At 38.4% G+C, this 21,305-nt stretch overlaps 1 protein-coding gene across 2 annotated transcripts in view; it reads left to right on the top strand.

Annotated features, from left to right (window-relative positions):
* LOC131064504 (DNA mismatch repair protein MSH2) overlaps positions 1–19,331 on the top strand; it is an 84,778-nt gene extending 65,447 nt beyond the window's left edge. For both annotated transcript variants that reach the window (XM_057998663.2, XM_057998659.2), the window contains exon 13: positions 18,638–19,331. In XM_057998663.2, coding sequence (XP_057854646.1) covers positions 18,638–18,838 — 201 coding nt within the window. In that variant the 3' untranslated portion in view covers positions 18,839–19,331. The remainder of the gene's footprint in view (positions 1–18,637) is intronic.
* The last annotated feature ends 1,974 nt before the right edge of the window (positions 19,332–21,305 follow it).

Raw genomic sequence — 21,305 nt, 5'->3', positions numbered from 1 at the left:
ACTATCTTAGGTTTGAACTAGGGAGGTTGAAAATACCCAAAAAGGGTGTGATGTCCCCGTCCAAATTTGAAATACAAGATAAGACTTTGTTGCTAACCTGAGAAAGCTCCTTGTATTATCTTTATAGATGATGATATTCAAAGCCAATGCATTCGATCAATGATTCATATACTTTATATGACTGGAGTTAATAAAGAAGCAAGATCAATTCATAAATAATGAAATAGCTAACATTAAGGAGACAGCCGATAGAGGAAAGAGGAGAGCCATTGATTGTAGCCGAGTCATTACTAATGATACTTGAATTCATTGCCCATGCAATCAACTCACCCTGCTGGTCAAATATAAAAACAAGGTATTAATCAGTATGATGAAGGAACCAGATATGAGTAAAGGCAACTTGGATAAGGTTGGATTATTCTAAACATTATGGCAGCGATATTGTTAAGGCCCATTCAAAGGATAAACTGATAACTGCCTCATGATCTAAAGACAAAAATCGTTATCCACATCTTCAGGAGTAAGTATTTGATAAGAGCAATCTAAGGAACTGTAGGTAATCTCACCATGATACACAATGATCGATCCTAGCATGCCCAAGCAACTGTTCAGTCAAATTAATACTACATGGCTGATCTGATAAGGATTTTCTTCAAAGTATACTACAGTTCCAAGGGTGCGATTTTGATTCATGAACAAGCCATACGTGATGTGAAGAAGGATTAACGAATAAGATAAAGCGGCGATAAACATTGACTAACGAACAGCATAAACAAGGCTAATCATTATAGGATCGGGAGCAGTGATCACATAAGACCTATCTAAGATGACCGAGTAGATTACTATCTAATACACCATTTGAAGGTGGAGATTAATGATCAGTAATGGTCAGTTAATGGGTCGATTCAACATTTTGAAAAATATGTGATTTATCCTGATCATTGGCTGCGATGAAGAGACACAACCACTTGATCTTAAAAGATATAAAATAGTATCAACCCGGAAGTCAAAGGATCATCGGATTTGATTATTTTATTTGACTCTAGCAGAATTGAAGGAAACCAGGCGAAGGTGGGTCGTAGACACATGAGATTAAGGCAAGATAGAATATAAAAAGAACCCAGTCTGTTATCAACATTCATATTGAACATTGGAAGGAGACAGGAAACCATTAAAGGGAGATTACAATCTTCATCCGTTGATCATTATGGAGTTTACAATGGTGCTGGTTTTTTAGTCGTCAGACTTAGCTCACAAGACAATGCAGCGATCTTTTATAAGGATTCATGTGCAGCGGTTGAAGTAGTAGAAGAGACAAGAAAATGCAGTTATCTTTTATGAGGAAGAAGATGCAATCAATAATAACCAAAATGTTTGACAAAGAAAATGATTGTTAGAGCAGCGATGGATAGCAAAAGCAAGATGATGGATTCCCTTCATAATAAATGGCAACTTCATTAAGGCTACCAACTTAAGACGCAAGACTCCACATAAGAGGTTCTTAACTGGAGCAGCAGATTAATACAAAACATTATTAGTATGCAAGTCAGCGACTAGCATTTGTAAATCAAAGGGGTGCGATTACATACCTATTGCAACCTTTAACTTCGTGAAAACTAGTTTGCCTTTCATGGGGCACTCACAAATATGTTATATTGCAGATTTTGCCCTGAAGATTTCAATTCACCTCAATTTGTGTATCAGCACTGGCCCCCACTGCCGTTTCATGGCTGTCCTCTTGTTCCCAAATTTAGGTCCTTGGTCCCCTCGTCCTTGATGTAAAGTTCTATTCAGTTGCAATAAAAGAACAAATTATATATGTGAGAATTTTATATGATTATATTGTCTGATAATCTGATTGTTTTGTTGCAGGCTGAAGGAGAGAGATCATTAATATTTTTATATGTCTTCTCCAAATGACTCTTCTTGGAGACAATCATCTCTTAACCTTTCAAACTTAGGATATTTGGACCTTGCACTAATGCCTTGGACAAATGTATTCCATCCACTGGGCAACCCATCTAGAGCAATGAGTGTTAATTCTTTACTCTGGATCTCATAATCAAGGGTTGCAAGTTCATCTCTTAGGGTTGATATTCGCATGAAGTAGGAGTTGATTGTCTCCCCTTTGTTCATCGTGATATGATTTATCTCTCGTTTCAATGCCAGAGTACGACTTGCATTTGATATCTCAAATATCCTTTCAAGTGCTTTGAACATTTTGTAAGCTGTCTCTTGTTTCTTTATGATGGGCATTATGTTGTTTCTTACCCCATCAACTATTATTTTAATAGCCTTTTCATTTCCCTCAATCCATGTTGTTTTTGTCGGGTTCATTCTCGGGTGTTGCACTTTCAGTTTGAACATATGAATCAACTTTGTTTTCTCTCAAAATCATTTTGATTCTAAACTTCCAAGTTGAGAAATCATCGCTACCTCCGAGTCTATCTTCGAATCTAATAGCACTGGCCATTTTGGAAATGTGATGTAATATATAATTTGTTCTTGAATTATTCAGAAATTGAATAGCTTCAAATTCGATTAGCCTCGCTTTGATACCATGTAAAGTTTTATTCAATTGCAATAAAAGAACAAATTATATATGTGAGAATTTTATATGATTATATTGTCTGATAATCTGATTGTTTTGTTGGAGGCTGAAGGAGAGAGATCATTAATATTTTTATATGTCTTCTCCAAATGATTCATGTCGGGCTTTATATGTTTTAGAAGACCGGTCAATAGATGTCTTTTAGACATGACCGATCAAGGCACCTATTGATCGGTGTCTTTCCATATTGCACATCCCGATTTCGGTTATGTTTGGTAACTAACATTTAATACTTAAACACTTGGTTGAAACGGTGTTAGTTATGATGCTTTGTTAATGGCCCGATTATAAATGTTTATCGGTATGAACTAAACCCGATAACAAATAGCATTACATATGCTATCGGGTTAATACCCCGATAGCATATTAATGCCGATTCATAAATGAATCGACATTAATATGCTATCGGGTTATTAGCTCGATAACATTTAGATCGATGCTTAACTATGTTAAGCAAGTCGTCGATCTAATCCATCTTTATCCAATGCCAATATCATAATCATGATCAATGTTACAATCTGATAAACATATTCAATTCGGAAAGCATAAATCAGATAATCTAATAGCATAGATGAATAAACCATAACAGAATAAAAGAGATTAATGGGTTAGAGAAGTCTTATCTTGCAGAAGCTACTAATGCATTAACACTTGAAACTTGTCCCTGCATCCCCACGTCCCCTTGTCAGGGAACTTTGTGAAACTATGGTTTTTTGTTTTGATTAAGTAAAAGCAGGTATCTGAAAGGTACCTGAACCTTGTACAAACCAGGAGAAAGATCTGCTAAAAAAAGTGCCTGGTCACTTCAAAAAACAAAATGAACCCACCGAAAGGGATCAACTTAACACAACATTACATAATAAAGTATCTCGGTACAGACAGCAAAAGGAAAGCATAAAGATAGCAAAGAGACCTAACCAGGGACAACAACAGAAACTAAATACTATTCATAATTTCCTCAGCGTGAACAACCATTTGTTTCATGCTGTTCGCTGAGGTCTTCAGATCCTCCAGCTCACGACCTTCGATGTCGCCTTTTTTCTTTGTGTTAGCTCTGGTCCTCCTTTCATGCCCTTTCTTGTTCGACTGCTCTTTATCACCATCCTTTTCTGCATCATTCTCGAACCTGTTAATAAGGATGTTCATGTTGTCCACCGAGGATTTGAGGATTTGGAAATTTTGGTCGACAATCTTCTTTACATTGAGCTCCAGCTTGTCAATTCTGGTGCTGAAATCTTTCATTTTGTTTTCCATTTCCTTAGGATCTCCCATCTCGTTGACCTTTTTCTCCATTGCCATAATTTTTCCAACCATACATTCAATAGCTTGTGCATTATGCAGAACGACCACTAGTTCTTTAACATGTTCCGCCAAGGGCTTGTCACCAACTGTAATTCTTGCAATGGCCTGTGTATTGGTTTTCAAACTGTTAGCATCCTTCACCATAGTAGCGATGGTCTCACAGAAGGCCTTAACAATGTCTTTGTCACCATTGTCACTTTTATCCCCTTTTTCCTCCTTATGCAAATTTGTGGTATTCACGGTCTCCAAATTATCCATCACCGGGTTACCCTCCCCTTCTTTATCCTGACTATCAACCACCTTGTTTTCTTCAGCCTCCTCTTTCGATTCAATCTGAACATGATTGAAGTCGGAATTGCTCCCCTTTTTAATGTTCTTTTTATGAGCCTTCTTTCCAGTGGTTTTCCCTTTCCTTTTTTTAGCAGATTTTTCCTCAAGGGATTCAGTTGCAGAGTCCGACGTATCAGAGTCCACAATAATCCTCCTCTTCTTGGCCCTAATCCTCCCTTTCTTGCTAGTTTCCTCTGACTCTCCCTCGGTATCCGAGTCAAAATTAAAACCACTATCCTTACTTTCTGTAGTTTCATCTCTAGCATTTTTGCCTTTGATAGGCTTTTCAATGCACTTCCTCTTTAGCATTTTATAAACCAGGACCATAAGCCCCTGGTGGAGGGCATGATCACCTTTAGGATCCCTCTGGATTTCCTTTATAGTATGATCCATAGAACAGGCAAGGTAATAGGGAAGGCTAACCCTTTCTCCATGACGAAAATGATTAAGAAGAACGAAGTGATGCCCGTAGGCCCTGGTAAGCCTACCGTCTAAGGTAATGTATTCAATAGAAGAGAAAAGAACAAACCTCCAAGGCCTGCAAATTCTCTTCGGGGAGTGGTAGGAATTGTCAATTTTGATCATCTTTCGCCTCTCTCCATCCGTAACTGGAAACTTGTCTGCAGCTTTGTCAGATATTCCTCTGTCCCTGTAAAATTTCATACCCTCAGTAGACATCCCTGTGGCCTCGGCAATAACCTCTTCGTCGACATTCATCATCTGTGAACCAATCAGAATTTTTCCATTTTTCCAGTTCTTGATGAAGTAAGAAGTAATTGTGGGGTCTTTCCCACTTAGTCATTCCATGAAAACATTCATTCCTCCCTGTTGGAGGATATCCCAGACTTCTTCATTCTTTCTCCAGTCCGAGCAGGAAGCAGGTTCAAATCTCTTCTTGTTACCTCCCATTTTTCCAGCTCCTTCCTTGCAGTGCCTTCTCTCGATTTGATCACTTCCCCTCTGGTTTTTGTGGTTATTCTGTAAGAGCGCTCAGAATCCGTGCCAAGTAATTATGATAAGACACCTATTTAAAAGTTCATTATCTTCAAACGAGCCCTGCATCGAAAAAGGCGGAAAGGTCATTAGACATAATGATTAAAAGTACCACGTTGCCTTGTATAGCTTCGGTCTTGATTGAGCAAGGATTTCATTTCGCTTGCAATCTCCGTTTCACCATAATTAGTAATGATGTCTCCCGATTGGTAGGCCAGGTTGGCAGCCCAGTCAGCACAAGAGTTGGCCTCCATGTAAACATGTGTAAAAACCAGTGTTCCACGGGCGTCGGGGACGCGTCTCCGGGACGGGGGGACCAAGGGTCTAAATTTGGGGACGGCGGCGGGGGGGGTGGCGGGGTGGTGGTGCTCATATACTTATACTTATACATATAGTACTTGAAAAACTAGTTTTGAAAAGATGTATAACAGTATAACAGTATAAGAATTAGATTTCAAATGAAACTATAGGAAATACCAAGATTACTTAGATTAGTGATACGTAACTAATTGCTAAAAGTAAATAAAATTTGACAAATGAAATTGTCAAATTGGAGATTTCTCATTTCTATCATATGAATATCGAAAAAGGAAAACGAAAATACGAATATTTGATGCCATTGCAAAGTCTATAATAATAAAGATGATTACATGATTCATCATTACAATGAGTAGCCAAATACAAATACGTGTAGCAATAGCATTACAAAAGAGACTAGAGTCAAATACAAAATGACAAAACTGAAAACTCAAACTGTAGCTAATGGAGGCCTCTAATCATCTACGAACTCCTCCTCACTGGAATTGCTGGACTCCTGAGGATCAAGGTCCCTCAAGCTCACACCAACTAGCCCTGCATCTGAAGTGGTAGGATCATCCTCATCAATTTGTGAAGGCTCCTCTGGCTCTACATCCCATCGTGTCGCTGGACTCTCCTTGTACACGAGTGTCTTGCGGTCAATGAGACGCAAAGCACTGTGTACAGCCACAAGCTTCTCTTCTCTCTTAGAGGTAAGTCTGTTCCTCTTAAGAGAGTGGATGAAGCTATATGTAGACCAGTTCCTCTCAGCAGTTGAAGAACTGGAAATCTGGGATAGCAGACGGATGGCTAGAGTGGTGGTCAAAGATTTCGGGCCATGACAATTCCACCATAAAAGTGGGTCCTCCTGTGCCATGTTGTCTATATCCATCTTTGCCACATCTGAATAACCTCTAAGAGTGGCAAATCTTCCCCACTCAGCGCGCATTGTGCTGGCATCTCTGGAATCAAACATCTTCTCTATGCACCTAAAGAAACCCGCCTTCACCTCATCATCCTGAATCGGTGTCAGTCTACCTGGTCTAGCCTTGTACCACTTAGGATTCAAGGCAAAGGCAACCATATGCAAAGGAGTGTTCAACTTGTCCCATCTACGCTAAATGATAGGCTGGATTTGCTCATTGTAGAATGCTAAAGAGGGGTCCTTCACTCGCACAGCAGCCCTCATCTGGTCAAGCATAGAGTCAATGCACTCATACACCTCTCCAAGGTTAGGTGCATCCCCATCCCCATATCTGATCACCTGGAATACTGGAGAAATGATAGAGACAATGTATTTCACATCAGTCCAAAACACATCACTCTTCACTATCTCCTTCACCCTTCTCCCTTGCTCTTTCTTGGCCTTAGCCCACCTATTCCACTCATTAGTCATAACCATGAGTTGCAATGCCTCTTGCAACTCAATCATTCTCTCCAAGAGAATGAAATAGGATGCATATCTAGTCTCAACTGGTTTCAAGAACTCCTTCTTCGCGAAGGTCCTGAAGAGTGCATGTGAAGTGTGGTGGTTGCAGATAAACATCTGCACATCTCTCGCATCGGTGACCACTCCTCTAATCTAGTCTATCTTCCCCATGTCCTTGAGTGCATTGTTCATGGCATGCACACAACATGGGGTCCACCAAATGTGTCTATAGGCTGCCTCAATGAGTCTCCCTGTTGCTCTACACACATGGGTTGCATCTGTCACTACTTGGACCACATTTTGTGGCCCAACCTTCTCAATAGCCTCCCTGAGGACCTGAAACTGGAAATCAGCATCTTTACGATGCCCTGTACAATCAACTGCTCTAAGGAAGTATGGGCCCTCTGCACATGTGACCATGACGTTGATGAGTGGACGATGGCTAATGTTCGTCCACCCATCCATAACTATGCTGGATCCCGATGCCACCCAACACGCCTTCATCTTCTCCATCAAAATATTGATCTTGGAATAGCTTTTATCCAAGATTGAGGTCCTCATTTTCGTCTCCCCTGGTGGCACATAAGATGGTCCTCCCTTGGCCACCATAGCCATCATCTCCCTATAATAAGGAGACCGTGTAACATGAAATGGAATGCCATTGGCAAAGAAGAACTTGCCAATGGATTCATCTATCTCATCTCTCAACTGCACATTAAACATATCAGTAATGGGGTTGCTCTGTGCTGTCTGCAACTTACGTTTCCTAGCCCTAGCGGCAGTAGAAGTGGAAGTGGATGGAGATCCAAACATCATTCCTCCCGTCTGCGAAACATGAGAAGTATGAAGTGCTGCCCTAGCAGACAAAGTAGTAGGCATTGAAATATTTGTGTCATCTGGAACCCCCCAAATCCTGTTAAACTCAATTCTGTACTGTATATTTTTGGTTTCCTCCAAAAACTTACAATGTTTCACGCCTTTTCCTCTCCAAAACAGAAAGTGTTCATTCACCCTACTAATGCTACCGAACCATTCTGTGTCACAAATATTGCACTTCCACTTCCTTGTTCCCCCACTTGAATGTGATGCAGTGCCTTGTACTGATATTCGTGAAGCAAACTGTTTTAGAGGAGACTTAGGATCAAAATGACCCCTAGCATATGGTGCCAACAACTCTGAAGGGCAACCTGTACTAGCTGGTGCACTTGCCATAGAGCTAGATTGGGCTCCAGGATCAGCCCCATGGTCACCCCCCTCATTTTCAGGTTCATATTCTGAATCATTCTCACTATGAGAATCGATTTCCATGTCATCTTCACTCATGCCTTGGGAGCTCATTTTGAAATTGACATTGCATTTCACAAAATAAAAAATTAAAATAAAAATAAAATCAGCCTAGTTTAACAATATATTTTTAAATTTTTTTCCTATTCATCTCAAAATGAGATTTGATGTTGAATCTTGAGGGCAAAATGATGAATCATTTTGCCCTCAAGATTCAACATCAAATCTCATTTTGAGTCTTGAGATGAATAGGGAAAAAAAATCCAAAAATGACAGAACAATGAAAATCAGAAAATATTCAAAATAAAACAAAAAAAAAACAAGAAAAAGTTGAAAAACCCTACCTTGTGCTTGAAAAATCTCTCCAAAATGTAGAAGAATCTTCTTCTTCCTCTTCTTCTTGCTTCTTCTAGCTCCTATCACACTTGCAATCAGCTTTTCTCACCCCTTCAATCAGTCTTCTTCAAGTTTTTCCTCCTCTTTAGCTTGCTGGAAAAAAAAATCAGTTTACCAAAATGAGTGTTAAATTTAAAAAAAACATGCTTTTGTGTTGTTTTGGGGGGTTGGGTGGGGCCCACGTCCAATTAGGGTTACCCCTTAATCCCCCCAAAAGGCACATGTTTTTTAAAATGTGGCTTTTTTAGTTTGTTTAGGCGTGGGGACGCGGGAGACACCTGTGCGTCTCCCCGTCCTTCGAGAAACGCCTTTAAAATGTGGCTTTTTTAGTTTGTTTAGACGTGGGGACGGGGAGACGTCTCCACGTTCTGACGGCGATTGGGTGGCGGTGGCAGGACGGCAAGGGACGTCGCGTCCCCGTCCCCTCGTCCCCTAGACGTCCCTGATGGGGGGACGCGCCCAAAAAGGGGGGGGACGCGTCCTCGTGGAACGCTGGTAAAAACACACATGTCAAACTCTTCGCTAATTTTCCTAGTAGCTTTAATAGCATTACTAATAGACCAAGACGGCGGGAATTTCATATTTAAATAGTTGATAATGTTTAAGGAGTCTCTTTCACACCAAACTTTGGTGCATTTGGCTTCCTTGGCAAGGATCATCCCATGATAGGCCGCCATGGCTTCGGCTACATGATTGGTTTGATTTCCTATGGGAATACATTTAATGATTTTACATATTCCCCATTCATCCCTTAGGACCACTCCACATCCAGCAACCCCCGGGTTACCCTTAGAGGCCCCGTCAAAATTGATTTTCATCTATCCTCCGGGCAGGCTGATCCATCTCACTCCCTCTCTAGGGTTGCTCTGAACACTCTCTTGAACCTTTAGTCTCCACTTTTTATAGATACATTGATCCTCCTTAGTGTGAGGATTATCCAAACCACCTATGATATTCAGATTTTCCACTATGCTTCTTCTTATTTTTTCAAACACAATTTTAGCCTTAGTAGTCTTTTCCCTGAAAATTCTATCATTTCTCTCTTTCCAAAGACCCTAACACATGTGGGGTAAAGCAATTTTCCATAATAAGGTTGTGGTTTTGTTTTTTGAAGGATGATGCCAAGACTTGAAAATTTCCTGAATCGAATTAGGGAAGCTCCAACTAATATTGAATTGATCCAGACAGCTTCCCCAAACATCAGCAGAGAAGGGACAATGGAAGAGCATATGATTTATAGTTTCCTCATTCTGCTTGCAGAGAATACAGAAACTAGGCATGCTGATTCCTCTTTTTCTGATATTCTCAATAGTGAGAATTTTGTCTTGAAGGGCTATCCAAAAGAAAATATTGATTTTGGGGATGAGGCCTTTCACCCAAGCTTTGGCCCAGCAAGGACTTTCCATGTTCTTGAACTGTTGATGATATAGAGAAGTCACTGAAAAAGTACCACTAGCTGTGAGTTTCCAAATTATTTGGTCTTCTTCTTCAATCCTCACCATAGAGTTCATAACTTTGTTCAAACTACCTAAAGACTGATCCACTTGAGATAAGTCTTTCCACTGTCCATCTTTCCAGTAATCCTCAACCTTGGTTCCAAATATTTCCTTGCATTGGTTCTGATATCTGTTCCACTCAGGGTTTCCATTCAAAGGGGAATCCAGAAGCCAAGGGTCCTCCCAAAACTGAATAAGATTCCCTTTCCCCAACTTCCACTTTGTACCTTTGATAATTAAGTCTCTAGCCCTAGAGACATTTTTCCAAATATTGGAACCAATTGGGATGATCTCCGCTTTGAGGAAACTTTGAAGATTCGGGCATTGGCTTTTGTATTTGTTGTCCCATATTTTTTTCCACTCTCCTTGATTTCTATATCCTCTCCAAATCTGCTTGGCCATGAGATGATCATTTTATGTCTCTTATTCTTCTAAGGCCAAGACCTCCTTTATTCTTAGGCTTACAGACCTTCTCCCATGCAATTAAGTTCATTCTCTTCTTCTCTTCCACCCCTGTCCATAAGAAGGATCTCTGAATCTTTTCAATGGCCTCAGCATACTTAGCTGGAATCCTGAACAAACTGATGGCATAGAGGGGGATACTTTGTAGAGTGGATTTAAGCAGTTGGACCTTACCTGCTTGACTAAGGAGAGCTCCCTTCCATCCAGACAACTTTTTGTGGAATTTATCCACCAAAGCTCCCCAAAAGGTGTCCGGGGGATCAAGGCCTAAGGGGAGCCCCAAGTAAGAAATAGGCAGACTACCAATTTGGCCTCCCAAAATGTTACTAATTTTAATCCTCCTCTCTGGGGTATTGATAAAATAAACAAAGCTTTTAGACCAATTAATTAGCTGACCAGTGGCCTCTCCATAGTTGTCCAAAGCCTTTTTTAGTCTTCTAGAGTCCTTTACAGTGGCTTTTCCCATTATTATAGTCATCAACAAACTGCTGATGAGAGCATATTTGATCTGCCGAAGAAGGATTCAAACCGGAAAACTCCCTTTCCTCAACCAGCTTACCAATACATCTCCCCAAGCATTCCGCCATGAGGATGAAGATCACTGGAGATAGAGGATCCCCCTGCCTGAGACCTCTTGAGGCTTTAAAGAAAGGAGAGGGGGAGCCATTCATTAAAACAGAGAAAGAAGCCGAAGAAACAAGTTGTCTGATAACGCTGACACTTCTAGGACTAAAGCCAAAAGCAGAGAGTACATCCACCATAAAATCCCAATCCACTCTATCGTAGGCTTTAGAGAGATCCAGTTTCAAAAAAAAAACCTTCTTTTTTAGAGAATGCCAATGAGTGGATATTTTCATGAATAAAGATGATAGAATCCAAAATTTGTCTTCCCGGGACAAAACCGCTTTGCTGAGGCGAAATGATGGAGGGCAGCAGCTTCAAAATTCTAGAGGTTAGGACCTTAGAGATAATCTTATAGAGAGAGTTGCATAAACTTATAGGTCTGAAAAGATCCATAGAGTCTGCCCCCATCTTTTTGGGAATGAGAGCAATAAAAGTACCATTAACTTCTTTAAACAGTTTTCTAGCACCAAAAAACTCTTTCACAGCTCTGGTGACATCATCTCCTATAATATGCCAGTATATTTGGAAGAAAAACATGGGAAAGCCATCCGGACCTGGGGCTTTGTTGCCTTCAAAGGATTTGACAGCTATCAAAATTTCTTCATGGGAAGGGATAGCCGACAGGTGATCATTCTGTTCCTCCCCCAAAATGGTAGGTATGCTGTCCAAAAGTTCCCTCTGTGCCTGTATTTTCAAATTCTGGTCCTTAGCAAGTAAATTAGAGAAAAAATCCATAGCAGCCTTGCTCATGGAATCATCATCAACAACACATCTGCCATTCACTTTAATCTGAACAATTCTATTCATGGCCTTATGTCTTAAGGTGGACATATGGAAGTATTTAGTGTTCCTGTCCCCCTCCTTTAACCAGACATTCCTCGATCTTTGTTTCCAGTAGGTTTCCTCTTTAGCTATTATATCATGATATCTCATAAAAATAGCATCTTCAGTGTTTCTAGACATATTAGTGTAACCGTTGATCTGTATCTCATCTTGGATTTCCTTGAGCTCTAAGAGGGTTGTAGCTTTTGAGGTAAAGATGTTCCCAAAGCAATCCTTATTCCACTTCTTAACATTATCTTTAACATTCTTCAGCTTTTTGACCACTTTGTACATGGCGTTCCCTTCAATACTGACCTGCCACCATTCCTTAATCTTACTTTCCAGATCCGGGTGTTTGGTCCACATTTTTTCAAATCTACAAGGGAAATGTCTTCTTCTGTTCTTTACATCAGCCGTGAAGGTTATGGGATAATGATCAGATCCAGCCCTTATGTGAGAGGATAATGAACAATCATGAAGATTATACCAATCTAAGGAAAGAAGAGCTCTATCGAGTCTAACCTGGATCAAATTCTCACTTCTTTTGTTGGTCCAGGTGTATTTGACTCCTTGCAACTCCAGATCATGAATTGCATTATTGTTTATGAAGTCCATCAAGTCCAGTATGCTGTCTAGATTAGCTCGACTCCCTCCCTTTTTCTCATTTTCCTTCAGGGGAGTATTGAAATCTCCCATAATTATCCAACTGTCCTCAGCAAACCTACTTCTCAGCCCAGTTAGATATCTCCACATCTCACTTCTACCAGTCTTTGTGTTGGGGGCGTAAATGTTAGTTAGAACCCAAGCTGTACAATTCTTAATGTGCTTAAATCTTATACAAGCCAGATTGTTGTCCTGAATCAACACCCCTCCTTCTACATTGTTTTTGTTCCAGAAGGTAACAATTCCTCCCGATGCACCTTCTGATCTACCTCCGTTGACTCCACCGTTTTTGAACATATTCAAACTTTCAACTTTATCTTTAACCATCTTAGTTTCTTGAATCAAAAAAATATCCGGGTTTTTATCTCTAATCATATTTTTAACTAAATTATGCTTGTGGGGACTATTAAGTCCCCTAATGTTCTAGGAGATGATTTTCATGGATTTTTGGAAATACCTGCCTCAAAGATGGTTCTTTGGGTGCCATCTGTTAAGTTCCTGCTTGTTTCCAAAGATCTTTTCTTGGCATTTGAGTTTCTTCCTGGAGAAGTATGTTGTGCTCCCACATCACCAAGCCTGCTTCTGGTGTTTCTAGTCATCGTACTATTGACTGGGTTGTTGTTATTCTTTTTTTTTTGCTTGTTCCTTCTTTTATCCTCTGCTGCTTCTTCATCCTCCTGCTTTGTTTCATTCTTCCCCAGTGCCTTTTTTATGTCTTCTTCATCTCCCCATTTTGGATCTTGTTCTTCCAAAAACGCCAGCTTTCCCTTTGTTGGGGTGGTTAGAGAAATTTCCGATTGCCCTTGGCCCAGAATGGTATCAGGTTGGGCCTTCTGGAACCAGTTTATTTCTTTATCTTGATCTTGAGATTTTGAAACAAGGTTAAAGTTATCTCCTTCCTCTTTGACTGAGGGGTTTTTTTTTTCTTTATTTGGGACTAACTCTTTCTTGTCCTCTTTCGGTTCTTCTTGCCGAGTGTTGTCTTTTTCTTTGTACTCTGAGTCCTCAACATTCTGCTCCAGCATCTGAATCTTTAGTTCATTACCCACTTCGCTGGTAATTTCTTTTTCCACCCGTCCTATCTGAGACTGATTCTCCTGATTAAGATCGTTGGATTCCAAGGCTTTTAGTGGCTTGTCTACTTTTTTCCAGACCTTAGTTTGGGGGAAGGGTTTATCCTCCATATTTGGACATTTTTTAGCCCAGTGTCCAACCTTTTTACAATGGAAACAGGCGAAGGGGATTGTTTCATAAACAATATTTTGCTTCCACTTCCCCAGTTTCGATTCTATCTCTATTTCCTCTGGCATGTTCATGTCAGGTCTGACTCCAACACAGATCCTAGCATAAATCATTCTTCTTCTGGATGCCGTGACCTGGTCAATAGCGATGAGCTCCCCAAAGGTATTGGCAATTCCTACGAAAACGTCTTCCTCCCAGAATTCCATTGGGAGCCCAGGGAGCTTGACCCACACCGGGACTTGGACCAAAAAATTCTTTCCTTTCACTACATTAGGGTACCACTTCTGGATGTACGTAATGTATTTACCTATTGTCCAAGATGCACTACAAAGAATGTTTCTTCTATCCTCGTCACAGGAAAAAGAGAAAGATAGACAACCTTTGTTCATTGCTACCACATCAACCTGACCTTTCAGGTTCCACTTTCTTTTGACAAATCCACGAACTATTTCTATATTAGGTCTTGACCCAAAAAAATTACCAATCAAAGTGTTTTCCATTCTGGCAATGTTTTGATCTATGATTTGGTCTGGAACAACGATAGCAAACTTGCCTTGAGACACATTCGAGGAGTTTTTAACAGGAGGCAATGAGGACTTACCTTTAGGCTTAACCCCAAACAGCGAGGACCACTTACGTGTCTGTCCATTGGGTCCCCCCTTCGGGTCCGTTGACGAAAGAACCTTTTCCGGGTGATCTTTTCCTTCCACCGTGTTCTCTGAGACACAAATCGCTTGCTGTCCTTGGGCTCCTACCGAGTTGCCGTCTTCTGTTTTTGAAGTTTGAACCTGCTCTTTCCCGCTCTCATCTGTTAACCGCTCATCACGTGGTGTTGGTCCTCCCCCTGGGTCCCCCAAAGCCACGGGATCATCAGGGTCCTTTCCATTTGAACCCCCCCCCATCTGCAGGAATCTCTATGTCATCTGCCGCCTGCTGTCCCGATGCCGATCCAGAACTCCCGCTCAAATTTGAATACTGGATCCGACCGCCCTCTATCTCCCCCGTCCCGCTCTTCTAAACTATGGTTTTTTGTTAACATTTATTATTTTATAAATTATTATTAACATCATATACATAAGATAGATTTTAGTTTTAAAATTATTAAAATTTCAATTATTTTTAATTAATTTAAATGCTAGTATAAATTTATTTAAAATTTAATATTTAAAAATTTAAATTTAATATATTATATTTAATTTAATCATAAGTATGATATTGTAGATTTATAGTATTTGAATTTAGTTATGTATTTTTTCTCAAATTTAATAGTCTAATGAGTTTATTTATGCTTTCTATCTCTTTGAACTTGAATTCAAACACAATAATGAGTCTTGCGGGATAGCTTCATGTAAACTAGTTCCTAGATTTATTGTAATCATCGAAGAGTTCCACAAAAGGTGACTCTAGTGAACTATGAATATCTATCATGACATTCAAGTTTGTCAAATTGATATCGAATCGATATACTGTATTTCAAATTTGTAGTATTTTTGGTAGTTTTGTTTCGGATATGCATGCTATGTGGTATTTTGATTTTACTTTTTATTTTTTAGGCTGCAAACACACACACACACACACACTGTATTTCAAATTTATAGTATTTATGGTAGTTTCATTTAGGACATGCATGTAAAGAGTTCCACAAAAGGTGACTAATTATTGATTAATTACTAATTATATTATTTTAATAGTGAACTATGAATATCTATCATGACATTCAAGTTTGACAAATTGATATCGAATTGATATACTGTATTTCAAATTTGTAGTATTTTTAGTAGTTTTGTTTCGGATATGCATGCTATGTGACTTTATTTTTTATTTTTTAGGCTGCAAACACACATTGTATTTCAAATTTATAGTATTTATGGTAGTTTTGTTTAGGATATGCATGTAATGTAGTATTTTGAATTTATTTTTTAGTTTTTAGGCTGCACACTCACAGACGCACACCCACGTACACCCACGCACACGCACACGTATTTTGAATTTATTTATTTTTGAGGCTGCACACACACACATACACACATACACATGCACACACACATGCACGCACACCTGCATGCACACACACATGCACGCACACCTGCATGCACACACACACATGCACACGCACATGCATGCACACACATGCACACGCACATGCACACACATGCATGCACACACGCATACACATGCACACGCCATACGCACACGCGCACACACACACGCACACACACACGCGCGCACACACACGCGCGCACACATACACATCCGTATGCACACGCGCACACACACACTATTAATATTTTAATTTTTAACTCCAAAAATCACTTTATATTAAATAAAGTTAATTAAAATTTAACTTACCTTAAAATAACTTAAGACAATATAATCATTTAATTAATTAATTTTTTTTATGCTGGCAAAAATGGGACATTACAGTATAATGGGCAATGGAAGCTACATTATGATGAACTGATGACTTCATATCAACAGTTGCTTCATCATCTTGAACCTATGATTTGGAAGAGAAGATTTTTGTGACTTCGCTTTTGGGCTTATTCAATTGCCTTTTTATGCTGCCAAAAATGGGACATTACAGCATTATAGACAATGGAAGCTGCATTATGATGAACTGATGACTTCATATCAACAGTCACTTCATCATCTTGAACCTATGATTTGGAAGAGAAGATTTTTGTGACTTCGCTTTTGGGTTTATTCAATTACCTTTTTGTTAAGAGTAGTGAGAAAAAAAACATACGTCGCGTATGCTCCATGGCAGTCGTTGCATTGTCTAGGTCATTTGTCTATAGTCCTTGCTCATCCTATCCATATTGTAAGTCAAGTACTGAGCCTTTCTCCTATAACTCATTGTAAGGCACTTTTGTAACTTTACAGGCTGGAAGAATCATTGCTATGATACCACCATCATGGGACGCAAATTTTGAGATGTTTGAAACAGTTTGGAAATGAAATGTTCCAACAAAAAAAAAAGTAAATATTACTTTTTAGAGTCCAGATTATAAAATCTATTTTTTATGGCAGAATAAAGACACTAAAAATATGATTACAACCAATAATCAAAACAGCCAAGACTCACAGGTGTGTCTTATCCAATTTTGAAGACAATCATCTCCTCTGTATAGGTGTTATTTCAACCAGATCAAATCAATTTAATTTTCTAAAATCACTAATGGATTACAATTAGTCTTAATCACTTAAAACAAGGAAACTGTCTCTAGAATAACTAGTCTTTGCTTCATAAAACAATACTAAAGTTTTCTTAATGTATCTATTTATAGTCTTTGCATAGCTTGTTTTTGCTTTAATTCATTAATGTTATTAGTATTTGTTGCTCCCAACAATCACAATAGAATGTATAGCATGTGTTTTGAAATCACAATTTTTAATAATGAAGACTGCACATTGCCGTATAAATAATTCGAGAATGGGATATTACAGTTCCAGAGAATTTGAAATTCTCATTAAGGAAAAGGAATTGTTGAGGTTATTAATTCCTCCTTTAGTCACTCGATCCTTCTAGTATAATCAATTTGCTTATATATAAATTGCTGGGTGAAGATGCACAACAAATGATCTTTATAAATTACACAGCAATTGTAATATCCTGACTTCACACGTATATTTTCTGCAGACCACAAACAGATATATATGTGTTAGAAGAGAACAGCATAACCCTCTATATCGTATACACTAAATTTACATCAGCCTCTCCTATGACATATATGTCCGATCAGTATTGGTCTCTCACAACCACACACCTAGCAATTGCCCCCGATAGAAGATAAATACTCATTCAATTTCGGTGAGGGGTTGTGACCTCAATCGGGGTGGCATACCAAATGAGGGGGTGCGATGTGTAATCACCGATAGGCAAACAAGACATAATACGTGCTAACTAAACATAAATAATTAATGAAAGCAATGTGCATATTGGTGATTAGAATGATATATATATTATTAAATGTTGAAGGTCTTAAGGCCAATTTAACATTTAATTTTATCCGACTGAAGCTATAAATCATCAACAGGAATGACTGTTTTCAATTTGATTGCTCCCTTACCTAAGATGTTAGATATATTTATACTGAACTTCAGTTTTCATGCATCCACTATCCGCAATTTAATGATTGACTAGATTGGGATAACAGGAAAGTTAATGGGGTGAATTGTCTTTTTCTAAGAATCATCGTTTTCCAGTCATTCTAAAATAATAGAGGCTAATTTTGAACTCAGTATTTGTTAGGTCAAATGCTTGAAATTGTCATTGAAAGAATTTACAATGCCTGTAGAGTGTTTTGTAACTTTTCTATTGAGTTTATGCATACAGACTGATTAAGTAGAAACTATTCCATTTTCATCAGTGCCTGATAAAATCAAACTTATATCTTACAAGCCACTGTAGTAAACTACAGATTCATACAGAAAATTTGGATTGATGTTGAAGTTCATCAACCAGAGGGTTGCAGTCAATTTCTATTATTTTTTTGTTGAAACCCTGAAGCTTACATCAATAGTGGCTATGAGATGATCGGACGGACATTATTAGGAAGCAGTAATTGGTTTCATACTTGGAAGGCAGTTTTCTTTCAAGTCAGTACTAACATGTATTAGGAGCCTTGGAAGATCTAGTTGTGTTAATTTTCTTCAAAGATAATTGCTTATCCTGGTTTTCCGCAGGTAAGGGCCAAACGGAAACGCGTATGTGGACCGGATGACATGGTTAGAGGTGCATCCCAAGCAAGGAAGTTTTTGCAGGAGTTCTCATCATTGCCACTAGATAAAATGGACTATGAACAAGCTTTACAAGAAGTGCAAAAATTGAAATCCGGCTTGGAGGAAGATGCAGTTAGTAATCCCTGGCTTCAGCAGTTCTTCTAGTTGTACAAATGTAAATTATTGTCAAGCATTTTCATTGCTAAAATTTTTAATATTTAAAAAGCCTGATTGAATGCTCAAGTGAAGGTACTTAACCTGGAAGCAAAAGGCTGTTTATAGGTACTATGTCACATCTGACAACTTATTAGATTCTGCTTTTTCTTGATGGGAGTACTGAATCATCTTGAAGGGTTAACAGATTCTGCTTCCATTGGTGCGATCATTAAATCATATTGGAGTTTTCTCATCTTCCAGTGTGATTAAATGCCAATCCTTTTTTTATCTGATGTTATTATGTATATATCACTACTTGGTAAACAGTTGTATATTGCTTACAAGTGACAACTCAACATGCAGATTTTATTTGAGAAGCCTCGAACGTAGAGGCAATGGGTCATTTTGACTTTTGGCCATTGAGCCACTCTCTCACAACACAAAATGTTGGAATTTTTTGGATAGAGTAAATGACTATAGTTAAGTTTGAAGTTGCATTTCAGATTTAGATGATAATTCTATTTACTTTTTAATTACGTACCTCTTTTTCATACTCAGATTTACATAACTGACTACTGACAAATTCTGATTCCTATGCAGATTCCATAATATGATTTAGAATTTAAATTTCACATCGTATCAATTCACTAAAATGTTGTTTTTGATTATATAAGCTGGGAAAGGGTCCTAGTTACTTACAGAGCATAAAAGTCCGTTAAAACATTAGAGACAGCATAGACAGCCAAAATGAGCTGTCAGACAGAACACCCATCTAGAGCAAAACAGAACACAAACAAAAAACAACAGAGAAATAACACAGAAGCAGCATAAACCGAACAAGGAACAGAAACCACATCTTTTAACTGCTAACCAGATTCTCCCAGTCAGTAGTCAAAGGCTTCAGATTATCCTCCCAATCCACAGCGCTCAGAGCCTTTCTGTTCTTTCTTCTTTTTCAGCTTTTTCTATTTTTCTTCCTTTTCCTCACACTTTAGTTTTTTGATTTCACAAAAAAATATTGTAATTCTCCATTTGGATTCTCAGTTCTATTAGAAAGTATTTTGTTATGCAGTATTATTTGTTAATGCATGGTAGCTACGGTAAGATAAATGATTGAATGAGAGATAAATGAAGTCTCTCATTCAATCATTTATCCTATCGATTATACTATTAAGAAAACTTCAAGCTATTTTATTTGATAATCATTCCTCATTTATATCAATATCGATAATCATATTATGGCATGGCACATTGGTGATAAACGATAGTTATCAGGTTAACCATCTATCCCGATCTATATCGGATGTGTTCCCAGCAAATGAAATAAGATTATCGAGTTGCTATCGGGTGGCATAGTATGCACCGTTTAATATATACAACCTTTAGTTAGTGATCGGTGTCGGTTAACATAGACACCGATTACTATCGGTTAATATGCTACACCAAACAACACCGTTAATACCAATTGGCATATATATTATGTTACGTGAACCTCGATTAATATCGGGCTGGTAAATAATTAAAACACTGGTTGTTAACATATGCAAAGGGGTGCGATCAAGTAGTGTCTTGATCGGTCATATCCATACGGTCAAGGCACTGCTTGATCCTCCCCTCACATATATATATCATTTGGTATTTGTGAAGAGGATATTGAAATCGATAAATACTCTTCTTACCTGCCAAACAAAGAAGATAGTCAAAATTATAATAGAGATAGATAATACATCAAAATTATAATAGAGATAGATAATACATAGATATAAAGAATAAAATTAGAATACATCTTGCATATTGAATTGTAAATTGAACAACATTTACATTATTGACTTTAGGTACCTAGAATCTTACTAATTTAGAGCAGTACCAACTTCAAAGGAAATACTATTAGCTTGGCTGGGAAATGTGCATTGGTTTATTCACACTAGCAATCAAGGATCTTCTTGAGCTAGTTGCTATGATTTGCTTCTAATGATGAAACATAAAGACAACGAAATATCACCCATGACAGGTTGGTGGTTGAATAAGCACTTATAATTTTGTTTCTATTTGATGCTTATCCCCTTTTATTTCCTTTTGGTCCCATGTTTGTTCTTTAGTCATGATGAACCTTGTTCTTAGATGAGTCTGATTCGAATGGAGATTTAAAACTTGGTTGTGAAATCATGATTGCATAATGGTCCATGATTGGCATATGTATGTCATTGCTTGATTCATCAAAATTGATACAACATTCCTTATATGCTGTTCCAGAATTCTATGCTATTGAAACAGCATTCCAAAGCTGAAGTAATGTTGTCTCTACAACTCTGTGGCTACCATCTACATCATATATATCTGCTAGGCAATTGCAACCATCCATAGATTCCAATATTGTCCATATCTCATATGTCATATTCCTGTCGTGCCACCAATGTGAATCTCCTTGCTCCACAAGACCAATCATGCAACAAACAAAATGTCGATATTTACACAA

This window comes from Cryptomeria japonica, chromosome 1 (genome assembly GCF_030272615.1).
Source record: "Cryptomeria japonica chromosome 1, Sugi_1.0, whole genome shotgun sequence".
Taxonomy (NCBI): Eukaryota; Viridiplantae; Streptophyta; class Pinopsida; order Cupressales; family Cupressaceae; genus Cryptomeria; species Cryptomeria japonica.
This window is presented reverse-complemented; position numbering and strand designations above follow the sequence as displayed.